This window comes from Balaenoptera acutorostrata, chromosome 3, assembly GCF_949987535.1.
Source record: "Balaenoptera acutorostrata chromosome 3, mBalAcu1.1, whole genome shotgun sequence".
Lineage (NCBI taxonomy): Eukaryota > Metazoa > Chordata > Mammalia > Artiodactyla > Balaenopteridae > Balaenoptera > Balaenoptera acutorostrata.
The window spans coordinates 95,678,900-95,691,632 of record NC_080066.1 but is presented as its reverse complement, the minus strand read 5'-3'; the positions used below and the strand labels follow the sequence as shown (position 1 = coordinate 95,691,632).

General features: G+C 40.3%; 1 protein-coding gene across 3 annotated transcripts in view; it reads left to right on the top strand.

Annotated features, from left to right (window-relative positions):
- Nucleotides 1–12,733, top strand: part of NUSAP1 (nucleolar and spindle associated protein 1) — a 32,727-nt gene that overhangs the window by 10,997 nt on the left and 8,997 nt on the right. Inside the window, exons 3-7 of one of the 3 annotated variants that reach the window (XM_057543743.1) lie at nt 426–569; nt 1,632–1,743; nt 6,334–6,435; nt 7,853–7,962; nt 11,052–11,233. In XM_057543743.1, coding sequence (XP_057399726.1) covers nt 426–569; nt 1,632–1,743; nt 6,334–6,435; nt 7,853–7,962; nt 11,052–11,233 — 650 coding nt within the window. Of the gene's footprint in view, nt 1–425; nt 570–1,586; nt 1,744–6,333; nt 6,436–7,852; nt 7,963–11,051; nt 11,234–12,733 lie in introns of all 3 variants that reach the window. The other 2 variants (XM_057543742.1, XM_057543741.1) reach the window with 2 other exon arrangements.

Genomic DNA, 12,733 nt, shown 5'->3' with positions numbered 1-12,733 from the left:
TATTAATTATAGCATGCTGCCTAGCATATAGTGTATATTCAGTAAATTAACATACTTTTAATAATTTGTGGGAATTCCCTGGCACTTTCACTGCCATGGGCCTGGGTTCAGTACCTGTTCAGGGAACTAAGATCCCACAAACTATGTGGTGTGGCCCCCCAAAAAAAAATAATTGGCTTATTTACACACACTAAGATACCTTTGAATGTTTTGCAAGCCTAGTTTTTTAGCTTGGGTTGTTAAGTGTGATTGTTTCTTTCTGAATACTCTATCATTCTTGTCCTTGCCTATAATTTAGTGCTGGAGGGTTTTAAAATTATCTCTTGCATATGTAATACATGTTTTTTATTCAGTTTAAATTCTGATTCTTCCTGAGCATTGTAACTATACATTGGACATGGCAGATTAATGTCTCTCTTTTTCAGGATGAAATTCAAACTTCTGCATCTTCTTGTGATGAGATTGAGGTACAGCTCAGCAGCCAGCAACAAGCTGAGAGGGAGCCAGTTGGCCATGTCACCAAAACAAGGAGAAGGCGCAGGACTGTCCGCAGGAGCCCTGACTCCCAGGTGAATAGAAATGTGCAAACTAAAAATAAGCTACCACCTGTGCCCAAACTGGTATATTATTAGGGAGCCTTCTCTTAATTCCCTTATGATATCGGGTGCTGGCAAACACTGCTGTGAGCTCCATGAAAGCGCAAACCCGAGTCTGGCCTCATCATCACGCCCTGGGCACTGGCACTCGGGAAGCACTGAGTAAGTATTAAGCACAAATTAAACGTTTGTTGAATAATATGAACATTCATTGAGTGTTTACTGAAGTGAGGTGTAGTAAGTAAGAAGGAAAGAGATACCAACATCAAATATGATTTTTTTTTTTTCCTCCTTCCTATCTTGTCCTGGGCCTGGTGATCAGCTGAGCTTAGTCTTTGAACAGTGTGGTCATGTGATTCCGGGGGCTTCTCCCACTTGCTCTGAGAGGACTCTGATTTTATTATCCTTTCATTCAAATGTAACTTTTACAAGATGGTCCTAATTTTTATTTTCTAGCTTTGTGTAGTCCCTTAGTCATTAGCTTGTCTAGGTCTCTCAGTGTTAGTTTCTCCTCCCTAGGAGAGCAACCTCTGACATGTATGCCTTCCAGTGGTCCCTAGTCTCTACTATTCCCAGATGCATGTTCTCATGACATTTGGTGAGGCAGAGAACCAAATCTGCCACTCAAAAAAGCTTAGTCTCCTACTTTTTTTTCTTTAATTCATTTTCCTCCTCAATTTGGTACCTGTCTTTGGAAGGCAGTGATTATTTTTTTCTTTCTTTATGTCTGACTATAAGCAATGTTTTTAATGATATGTTTTTAAATTGAGATATAATTCACATGTAACATCCTATCAGTTTCAGGTGTACAATGTAATGATTCAATATTTGTGGCGATCATGTCACAATATATATACAATAAGTCTAGTTAACACCTCACGTAGTTTTTTTCTTGTGATGAGAACTTTTCAGATCTACTCTTAGCAATTTTCAAGTGTGAGTCCTTCTTATTTGTTATTGAAATCATTTATTTTCTTTTAAAATTTGTAGCAGGATCATTCAGAGATAAAAGTATGTGATCCTACTGAATTCCAGAATCAAGAAAAGCATGAAAACCAGGCTCTCAGAACTGCTGTAGAAGCTCCTTCTCTACCAAACAAGAGTCAAGATGAGAATGCAGTGCCCTCAGGAAAAAGTGGAATAAATGGTATGCCAAGTAACTTTTTAAAAATCCAAAATTGCTAGGGTAACCATGTGCATTAGTTTCCTAGGACTGCCGTAACAAAGTGCCACAAACTGGGCAACTTAAAACAACAGAAATTTGGGAATTCCCTGGCAGTCCAGTGGTTAGGACTCGGCGCTTCACTGCTGGGACACGAGTTCAGTCCCTGGTCGGGGAACTAAGATCCTGAAAGCCGCATGGTGCCACCAAAAAAAAAAACAAAAAAAAAAACCAAAAAAAAAACCCCAAATTTATTCCCTCACAGTTCTGGAGGCTGGAGTCTAAAATCAGGGTGTCAGTAGGGCCATCTTCCTCCAAGATGCTGGGGAGAATCCTTCCTGGCCCCTTTGTACCTTCAGTGGTGGCTGTAGACCTTGGCTTGCAGCTAAATCTCTGCCTCCTCGTCATGTGGCAGTCTCTCTGTGTGTCTTTTTCTTTCTTTTTTAAAAAAATATTTACTTATTCATTCATTCATTCATTCATTTATTTATGGCTGCATTGGGTCTTCATTGCTGTGCGTGGGCTTTCTCTAGTTGCGGCGATCGGGGGCGACTCTTCCTTGCGGTGTGCGTGCTTCTCATTACGGTGGCTTCTCTTGCTGTGGAGCATGGCTTTAGGCCCATGGGCCTCAGTTGTTCTGGCATGTGGGCTCAGTAGTTGTGGCTTGTGGGTTCTAGAGCGGAGGCTCAGTAGTTGTGGCGCACGAGCTTAGTTGCTCCGCAGCATGTGGAATCTTCCCAGACCAGGGCTCGAACCCGTGTCCCCTGCATTGGCAGGCAGGTTCTTAACCACTTCACCACCAGGGAAGTCCCTATTTATTTATTTATTTGGCTGTGTCCAGTCTTAGTTGCGGCACGTGGGATCTTTGTTGCAGCGCGCGGGCTTCTTTCTAGTTGTGGTGCATAGGCTCTCTAGTTTTGGCACACGGGCTCTCTAGTTGTGGTGTGCGTGCTCTAGAGCTCATGGGCTCAGTAGTTGTGGCACACGGGCTTAGTTGCCCCACGGCATATGGGTTCTTAGTTCCCTGGCCAGGGATCAAACCCGAGTCCCCTGCATTGGAAGGCGGATTCTTAACCACTGGACCACCAGGGAAGTTCCTGTGTGTCTTTTTCTTTACATCGTTTTCTTAAAAGGACACCAGTTATATTGGATTAGGTCCATCCTAATGACCTTGGTTTAAGTTGATTACGTCTACAAAGACGCTTTCCAAATAAGGTCAGATCACAATTATTACAGGTTAAGACTTCATTCAGCGTATCTCTTTTGGCGAAACAGTTCAACCCGTAACACCATTATGTAGAACTTCTAAGTGTTCAGCAATGAAAGCAAAAGTTAGAACCAAATACAGTAGGCCATCAGGTCACCTTTAATAACCGTGTAGAAAGCAGAATATGAGTGGTAGCTGGAAAGTTTAAGGCAGTTGATCTTAAGGCAGGATGAGGAGAGAGCCTGGCTCGTTCTGCCAATTAGCTCCTTCTGGCCTGCTCCAGAGACAGGTACAAAGACCTATTAGCCCCTTCAAGTAGGACAGTTAAAAAGGATCTGCAGAGTCTACCTTCCCAGGGGTGTGGCCATTTTATTATGATAAATGTATATTTTACTTAGTCTCTAACCTCCTAAAAACCTCTTTCCTAAACTTTCTCAACTAAAAATTTGTTTCAATAAGGCCAGAAAACTTCAGTTCCCCTATGCCTAACAGGACTTGATGCTTTCTGATTTCATCCCTCAGGAAACCTGCCAGTTGCAACAGTGTCTCAGTGTTCGTTTCCCCCAGCACATCTATCTGGGACCTGAGGCTTGCCTGAGGGGATTGGGAGAGAAGATGATCCACTCATGTCCACCAAGCAGTTAAATGCAGAATTTCTAATGCTGAGCCCTCCCAGTTTCCCCAGAATTTTGAATGTCTTCTAAATCTAGAAAGTTAAAGAAGGTAGATGTTCTGATTTGTAGGTCTGAGGTGAGCCTGGAATTCTGCAGATTTAATAAGTACCCCAGGTAATTTTGATGCATATGCCTCATAAACCCATTTTGAAATCCTGAGACGAGGGAAATGTAAAGAAATATGACAGAGTCAGAAGTGGGGGTGGAATTTAAAATATCTATTATTCCACCAATTGTGTTGTCAAGAAGACTTACCTCTAGGACCCAGTTTTGAAGGCATGGGAAAAATGAGGGTAGACCCTTTAAGTCAGGTTTGGGCAATGAAGCACACAGGCTGTTTGAAGGAGAAAAATCTGATCGTGTAGTTTCTGGTGAGAGGAATTTTTTAAACTTTATTTTGACATAATTCCAGACTTAAAGTTGTAAGAATAGTACCAAGAGTTCCTATATATCGTTCACCTAGATTTCTCAAATGTTAATATTTTGCCATATTTGCTTTATCCTCCTATTTATATTTATAAACATATATACGTACGTATATGTGTTATATACATTTTTTTCCTGAACTGTTTGAGAGTGTTTCAGATATGTGCCCCTTTACCCCTAAATATTTCTGTGTGTTTCTTAAAACGTCAGGACTTTTTCTCACAAACGTACAGAGAGCAGAAAGTTCACTGATAGGGCTTCTTCATATTCCGCATTACAACTAACCTCTGAGAAACAACCACTTGTCAAGGTTTGGTATAGCATCAAAGAAGAATATCCACAATTATCTGAAAAGGCTATTAAAATACTCTTCACTTTCAACCACATAGCTGTATATGGCAAAATTTGTTTTCATATATTACTTCAATCAAAACAATATATCACAACATATGTATACAGAAGAAGAAAAGAGAATCCAGCTGCCTTTTATTGTCAGATGTTAAAGAAATTGTAAAAAAATAAAAATAAAAACGAAAAACGCTCTACTCACTTTTTTGATTTAGAAATTTTAGCCATTTTTCATAAATTATTGACGTTAACGTATAATGGGTATAGTTTTAGTGAATCAAATATTTTTAAATGTCTTAGTTTTAATATCTAATATGGCACATATTGATATAACGTACATGAACAAAAATTCTTTGGGGTCCTCAGTAATTTTTGAGAGTACAAAGGGATCCTGAGGCTAGAAAGTGTGAGACCTGCTAACTAACCTGTAGACAGACCTCATCTAGATTTCATCCATCCCAGCAATGTCCCTTAAAACAAAGGCAAATCTCGACTCATCCTTTGCATTTCATTGCCATGTCTCTTTTTTTTTTTTAATAAATGTATTTATTTATATATATTTTTATTTTTGGCTGCGTTGGGTCTTCGTTGCTGCACACGGGCTTTCTCTAGTTGTGGCGAGCGGGGGCTACTCTTTGTTGCAGTGCGCAGGCTTCTCATTGTGGTGGCTTCTCGTTGCGGAGCACAGGCTCTAGGTGCGCGGGCTTCAGTAGTTGTGGCATGCAGGCTCCATAGTTGCGGCACGTGGGCTCAGTAGTTGTGGCTTATGGGCTCTAGAGCGCAGGCTCAGTAGTTGTGGTGCACGTGGTTAGTTGCTCTGTGGCATGTGGGATCTTCCCGGACCAGGGCTCGAACCTGTGTCTCCTGCATTGGCAGACAGATTCTTAACCACTGCGCCACCAGGGAAGTCCTGCCAGGTCTCTTTAAGCTACTTTAATCTGGAACAGTTCCTCAGCCTTCCTTTGTCTTCTAGCACATTGACCTTTTTAAAATACAGGCCAGTTTCTTGGGTTCCCTGACTTGGTTTGCCTAATGTTGCTGATGGTTAGATTCAGATCATGCACTATTGGCAGGAATCCTGCAAACTAGGGCTGTGTCCTCCTCATTCAGCACCCCAGAGGGCTCAGATGTTGGTTTGTCCTATGAGTAGTCTTGTCAACTTGCATCACCTGGTTATGGTGGTGTCTGCTAGGTTGCTCCTTTGTAATAGTTATTATATTTCCATTTGTAATAAGTATCTTGTGAGGAGTGACTGTGACTCTTTAAATATCCTATTTCATGGCCAAGGTCCAAGCAAAAGCCCTACAGCCCCTCTGCTCTATCCAATCATTCTTTTGCCTTGTTTTATGGATGCATTGGGAAACCTTAAGGATGAGTGACTTTATAAGTAGCATTTCTTGAAAACCCACTTGCACAGTTTTTAGTAGATTGCCTTAAGCTGAAAAAGATACTAGAATATGGGAGATAAGTAGGGGGAAATAGCAACCCTTATGTACGTGATGGCTTTAACTGGATTTAAAGAACAAAAGCAAAACAAGTATAGAAGCAAAGGACCTGAGAAAATATAATAAATATAATAATAGCCAAAATGATAATAGTGTTTCTTAGGCTGGTGGGTTTGTGTGACTTTTATCATCCTCGTGAAAACAACTAGACATGTTCATAGCAAAAGTTCTGGAAAAGAGTTTTATAAACATACAGAAATTTAAAAACATCTATACAAGAAGCATAAAATTTCTGTCTACTTGAAATACGAGCTAAAATTGTGGTGATGCTGTAACTAATGCTTTGTGCTCCTTGTGCCCTGTCTCCCGTACCTTGGCAGAGGCCTATCCCATGAATGTGCTCCACGTTAACTTACATTTCTTAATGGCAGTAATTTTTGGAAGTCTTTCATTAGTTCTGTGTCCTTGGATTCAGGTAATGAAGGTCCAAAGATACCTTCAGAAAGAAAGAAGTCTCTCTACACAGATGGGTTTTCCAAACGTGGAAAAAATAAAAGAACTGCAAGCACTACTCCAAGTAAGTATTGCACACAAAGAAACATAAAATGGTGGTTGGCCCCCTTCAGGCTGACGCTGGAGAGGCAGTGCACCGTGACAGCCGAAGGCTCAGACACTGGCATTGGGGTTTGCGCCCCCCGTTCCCTCATTTTCTACCTGTGAGACCTCGGGAAACTTATTTATCCCCAATAAACCCACGTCCTCAGTTTAAAGTGGGAATAATTAAACTACCTATTTCATCAGGTTAATATATGGATTAATTAAGACTGTTTTCCACTTCTGATTACCTAGCAGGGCAGCTAGCCTGCAGCAAGTATTCAAGAAATATCTGAGAATTAATGTGTATCAAGTACTTGGCACGATGTCTACCTTGTAAAAACTTATTATTATTTTTAGTAATAAGTCTAAGAGACTCCATTTCTGGACATGTAATTCTCTTTCTCTATTGCCTGGCACATAGAATGTTGATTGTGCTATATATTTAGAGTACTTAAAATGCTGCTTAGCATATATGAGAAATTCTAACACTTAATTATACTTAATAAGAATATAATTAGTTAGAATAGTACAGAGCAGGGGTCAGCAAACTATTGCCCATCTTGGCCTGTCTTACAGCCCTTGAGCTAAGAATTGTTTCTACAGTTGTAAAGCGTTGTATAAAAGAAAGAATATGAGACACAGACCACAGTGTATGTGACCGCCAAGCCTAAAATATTTACTGTCTGCCCGTTTACAGAAAGTTTGCCAATCCTTTGCATAGAGCTTTCTTAGCATTATTAAATGTCAAATTTATGATTAAGTAAAGGCCATTCATTAACTGGTGAGGGGAGAGGACAAATCGGACTGGCACGGGGCTGGAGACAGAGGGACCTGCGGGGCTGGAGGCTCCCAGACCCGCCGGGCAGTGCGTCCAGGGCCATTCAGATGCCAAGCATCAGGAAATCATTTTGTACAACCACCTGAAGCAGAGATAGTTTTTAAAAAGCATAAATTATTTTCAGTTGTTTTCTGATGATCCTCCCTTTTTCTTTTCCCCGTAACTTTGCGTCAGTGATTCTTTCACATCAGGTAAATCTTGAGAAAGCCTTGGTGCCCCTCCTCTCAGGCCCCACTCAGTACCCATGCGTGTGCACCCTCATCCTTTCTCAGTTGTTAATCTTTTCTTATCCTCTGGACTAAACCAAGATGTTAGTCAGCAGTGAAATGGACAATGGAGAGATAGATGGTCAGTGTTTGATAGTTTATAAGGTGAATATGCTTTGCTGCTGGCTTTCTAAAACCTAAATGTTTTGAAATTAAAATTTTAGCAAAGATGATGCTGAAGTTGAATGTCAGGGATGCCGAGACAAGAATAAGTGTTAACAGAAAAACATAGGGAAGGTGAATAAATGGATTTTGTCTTGTTATTAATTGTCATATTTGGGGAAATATTCTAGATTTTAAGAAGCTTCATGAGGCTCGTTTTAAGGAAATGGAGTCCATTGATCAATATGTTGAGAGAAAAAAGAAACATTTTGAAGAACACAATTCATTTAATGAACTGAAGGTATGCTGATAAAATTATGTTCTTAATGGCACTAAGCTGTTTGATTTTAATGTTGATACTGTGTATATACCATGGTTAATACAATTAGCTATTATTCTACTAGTGAAATGGATTTGTTTCAGTCTAATGTATTTTTATTATTTTAAATTTGTTTTTGAGAATTTTCAAAACCCTCCAGATAAAGCAGTGACTCTTCACTATGAAAAAGAATTCTGTAAAAAATAAAGTTAAAAAAATAAAACATTTAAAAAAATTTTTTAATAAAAAATTTAAAAAAAGTAAACAGTAAAAAAAAAAAAAAAAGGGAAAAAAAGGAAGAACTCCAAAGTAGCAATAAGTTGTTCTGTTTTCCACATTCAGACACTGTGCCTATCACTTTTGTTGGGGAAGGACTGATATATGGCTGAAGCCATCTTTCCCTGTCTCTGACCTAAAGGGAAAATTAGTGACTAGCAGTTGCTAATTTAAAGACTTCCTGTCATAACTGAGCTCCCTGGGTGGGGGGCCTTCAGGCCAGGTCCTACGGGACTCAAGCAGCTTCGAGTAAGAAAAGGTAAAGTCAACCCCGAGGTTGAGTTAGCAGCAGAGTAGTGAGTAAATAACATCCTGGGAAGTTGATGTTCCTGTCTTACATGGTATCTGGTGTTAAAGGGGTGCCACAAAGATGGATGGGAAACATTTTTGAATTTAATTATACATAATAACCTGCCTATTTCTCAAAGAATTTGAAGCAGTTTGTGGTATTACACACAACACAAAACAGTATAAAGCTGGTTTAAAAGGGGCAGAAAATGAGCACTGTTAACAGGTACAGTGACTAATATATCAGTCACTCAGTTGAGTTTTGAGTTTTCTGATATCAGTTAGCTTCTTTTTCTGCATAGGCATGAGCTAGCCGCAAATATGCCTCTAAGGAGGGCCACTCGTTCTCCTTACCATGAAGCTGAGTCTACTTAAGTACTTGATTGAAAGTCAAGCTTTCTGTACTACATAATATGGATGAACTAATTTCCAGGTAAAAGTTAAGGGCAGAACAACTGCTTCAACTATAAACTTGAGTGTAGCCTTGAAGATGTGTTGAATAAATGAGTAGCTTACATTATTTTTTAGTTGATAGCCCCATCTGAATGAGTTTAGTTCTAAAATCCCACCCCAGAGCCACTGTTTAAGGAATTGGCCAATCAGATGGGTTATTTGGTATGATCTGTTTGGAGACTAGAGAATAAAAAACAATTACAGTGACTTCACCATAGGTAATATGGTTTTCTTGACGGTTGACTTGTTTGGGGATTGGTCATTTGGAGAATGATGGACAATAAGAAATGAGCAGAGATCTAGAGAGAATCATCCTGGCTGTGACCAATCTCTCCTTTCGTGATTAGAGGATGGAAACCTGATTGAGTTAGTTGCCGAATGGCTCCCCTCTGCAATGATCTGAAACCTTGTCACCCGAGTTGCCTGTTTACTTTGCTAACAGTAGGAATGACCAAATTTTTTTTATCTTTGACAGTATATGACAAAATCCCAATTGAATTTGCATTTCTCTGATCATTACATGTTACATGTTTATGTTACAAATCTTTATACGTGTTCATTGATGGTTTTTCTGTGAATTTGCTTTTTCTTAATTTTTGCTGATTTATGAGCCACTTATCTATATTAATGACATATATTATGTATTATATGTTCCAAATACTTTCCCACAGTTTGTCTTAACGGTGTCTTACCTTGTGGAAGGTTTTATTGTTTTATCCAACTATCCAGCTTTTCCTTCTAAAACTGAGGGTTTTGTCTTGCTCTCCCTGTCCCAAGATCATAAAAATATGCTCTTGTATTTATTTTTACTGCTTTTATTATTTTTTCCTATGTTAAATCCTTAACCCAGATTTTTATTTTTATGTATGGTATGATTGAGCTCTTTGCTTTGTTAAAACAGGATTTTTTTTGCTAAAAGAAAGGAAGGAATTGATTAGATACACTGCAAACAAAATAAATTAGTGCCACTAGAGTCTGCGGCATAATATTCTACCTGAAAAGTCAGAAAGATTGGTATTCAGTGCGAGTAGAATCATTTAAACATAAGTTGCTCAAGCAAAGGTGTAGAGTTGCTGGTTCTGTCACCAGGTGAACTGGAAAGTGGGAATTTTAGGGCAAAGACAGAAGAAGGCATAAAAGTTGTGGTTAAACATAACAGCATACTTAATACATCTAACCTTTCAGCTTATAGTAAAGATATGTATTTACCAAATATTTTGGTTTTAAATTTGTCTCACAACATGAGAATCTCTTCTGCTTGTATGTCAAAATGAGAAGTTAACATAATTCTCTAGTTTCTTGTATTATTTCATAGGATATAATCAGAATTTTTATGTCTTTTGGCTTTACACTGTTAATTTTAATAGTCCTATCTCTGCTGTCAGTTAGTGAAGTTAGATTTCTTCTGCTTGCAACAGAGCTTAGACTAATGATAGTAAAAACATTCAATCATTCTTTGTGCTTTGACAGTATCTAAAAAAAGATAACATAATTGGAACCCTTCCCTGCCATTTCAAAGAGAGCATTTCCCTTCCTCCCTTCTTTCTTTTCTTTAGGTTTTTTAAAAAGAACTTTAAAAAGCTTTTGGGGAGCCAGGGGTGGGTAGGGGAGGAATTATTAGTAGATTCCATAAGCTTTTTACATAGTAGGTTTCTCTTTGAGTTTGTATTTAATAAACTGCATATCATGCTCTCAAAGGAACCATCTTTCCAAGAGAACCGATTTATCCTCCCTTTCTGGCCATGGGGGACTGTTTAGCCACCTGCTTTCTCTAGTTAGAAAATACCTGGGGACATGGTAGCTGGGAGAGGCTTTCTGTAACACGTTACTCGCAACCAGAAGTTTCTCTTAAATCAGAGTCACCATAGCAACACAGGTGCAGGGAACTGCTCAGCCTGCCAGGCAGGTAGGGTAGGGTGAGGTAGTGGGGAAGGAAGGATGACAGGGTTAAAAGTGGTGATGAAACGGGATAAATGGGGGCACTCTCCTGCACTTTGCCCAGACAATACTGTCTCAGAGGCCAGCCTTAATGTGGTGCGTTTCCCTTTCTTCAGAAGCAGTCCGGCACTAAGGGAGTGGCGGCAACTCCAGTTCCTCCCCGAGAAAGACTCTCGGTGGCTTGTACCCCCGCCAGCCAACGGGGCTCACAAGGCCGGCCCCACGCAGGCCGTAGCACTTTGTGTGTGAAGAGGCTGGCCAAGCGCTCCGCGCTCTCAGGAACTAAGATGAACGTCAGGTAAAGAAGAGCTCCAAAATGGAACCAAGGGCGAGGGCTCAAAGCTTTACTGCTTCTAATACATTTCAGGTGGACTACAACAAATGTTTTAATGTTGATGAAAAAGGAGAAAGGATCGGAATAGAGAGAAAGATCAGCAAACGGTTTTTATTTATAAGTTACTTTTTTTCCCTTAAATTTGTGTTTGATTTTCTCGTTTTGTCCAACTTCCCTAAGCTCGCGGTTGGTTTTTTTTAAACATTACCTTTTTATTCGTTTTTTTTTTTTTTTTTTAATTTATTTATTTTTTGGCTGTGTTGGGTCTTCATTGCTAAACCCGGGCTTTCTCTAGTTGCAGCGAGCGGGGGCTACTCTTCCTTGCGGTGCGCGGGCTTCTCATTGCGGTGCCTTCTCTTGTTGTGGAGCATGGGCTTTAGGTGCATGGGCTTCAGTAGTTGTGGCACACAGGCTCAGCAGTTGTGGCTTGCAGGCCCCATTGCGCAGCCTCAGTAGCTGTGGCACATGGGCTTAGTTGCTCCGTGGCATGTGGGATCGTCCCGGACCAGGGCTCGAACCCCTGTCCCCTGCATTGGCAGGCGGATTCTTAACCACTGCGCCACCAGGGAAGTCCCCCTAAGCTCACATTTGATTCATAAGTAAAGATAGAAAATAAGATCTAGGGCTTCCCTGGTGGCGCAGTGGTTGAGAATCTGCCTGCCAATGCAGGGGACACGGGTTCGAGCCCTGGTCCGGGAAGATCCCACATGCCGCGGAGCAACTAAGCCCGTGAGCCACAACTACTGAGCCTGCGCGTCTGGAGCCTGTGCTCTGCAACAAGAGAGGCTGCGATAGTGAGAGGCCCGCGCACCGCGATGAAGGGTGGCCCCCGGTCGCCGCAACTAGAGAAAGCCCTCGCACGTAAACGAAGACCCAACACAGCCAAAAATAAATAAATAAATAAATAAATTTATTTTTAAAAAAAAGAAAATAAGATCTATATGGATATTTTACCTTATTAATTTAATGTATGTCTGCAAAGATGTGTAAACAGAAATTTTTCCATTGATGTAAATATAAAGTTGAAGCTAAATTCCTAATCTCCCAATTGAGTGAGCTGAAGAATTGACTCATCCTAAAGTATGAACATTGTAACCCACTGGGTACTGCAGTAGCATAGCCATCTCATGCTCATTGATCCCTGTTTTCTTTGCTTGTGCCTTTCCTGACATCAGGTTAGCCCTCAACTGTGACTGTCCCCACAGATGAAGATCTTCAGGCTCCTTTCTCTTAACACCGAAATTTGATTCTCTCCTTTTTTTTTTTTTTTTTTTTTTTTAATTTTTATTTATTCATTTATTTATTTATTCATTCATTTATGGCTGTGTTGGGTCTTCGTTTCTGTGCGAGGGCTTTCTCTAGTTGTGGCAAGTGGGGGCCACTCTTCATCACGGTGCGCGGGCCTCTCACTGTAGCGGCCTCTCTTGTTGCGGAGCACAGGCTCCAGACGCGCAGGCTCAGTAA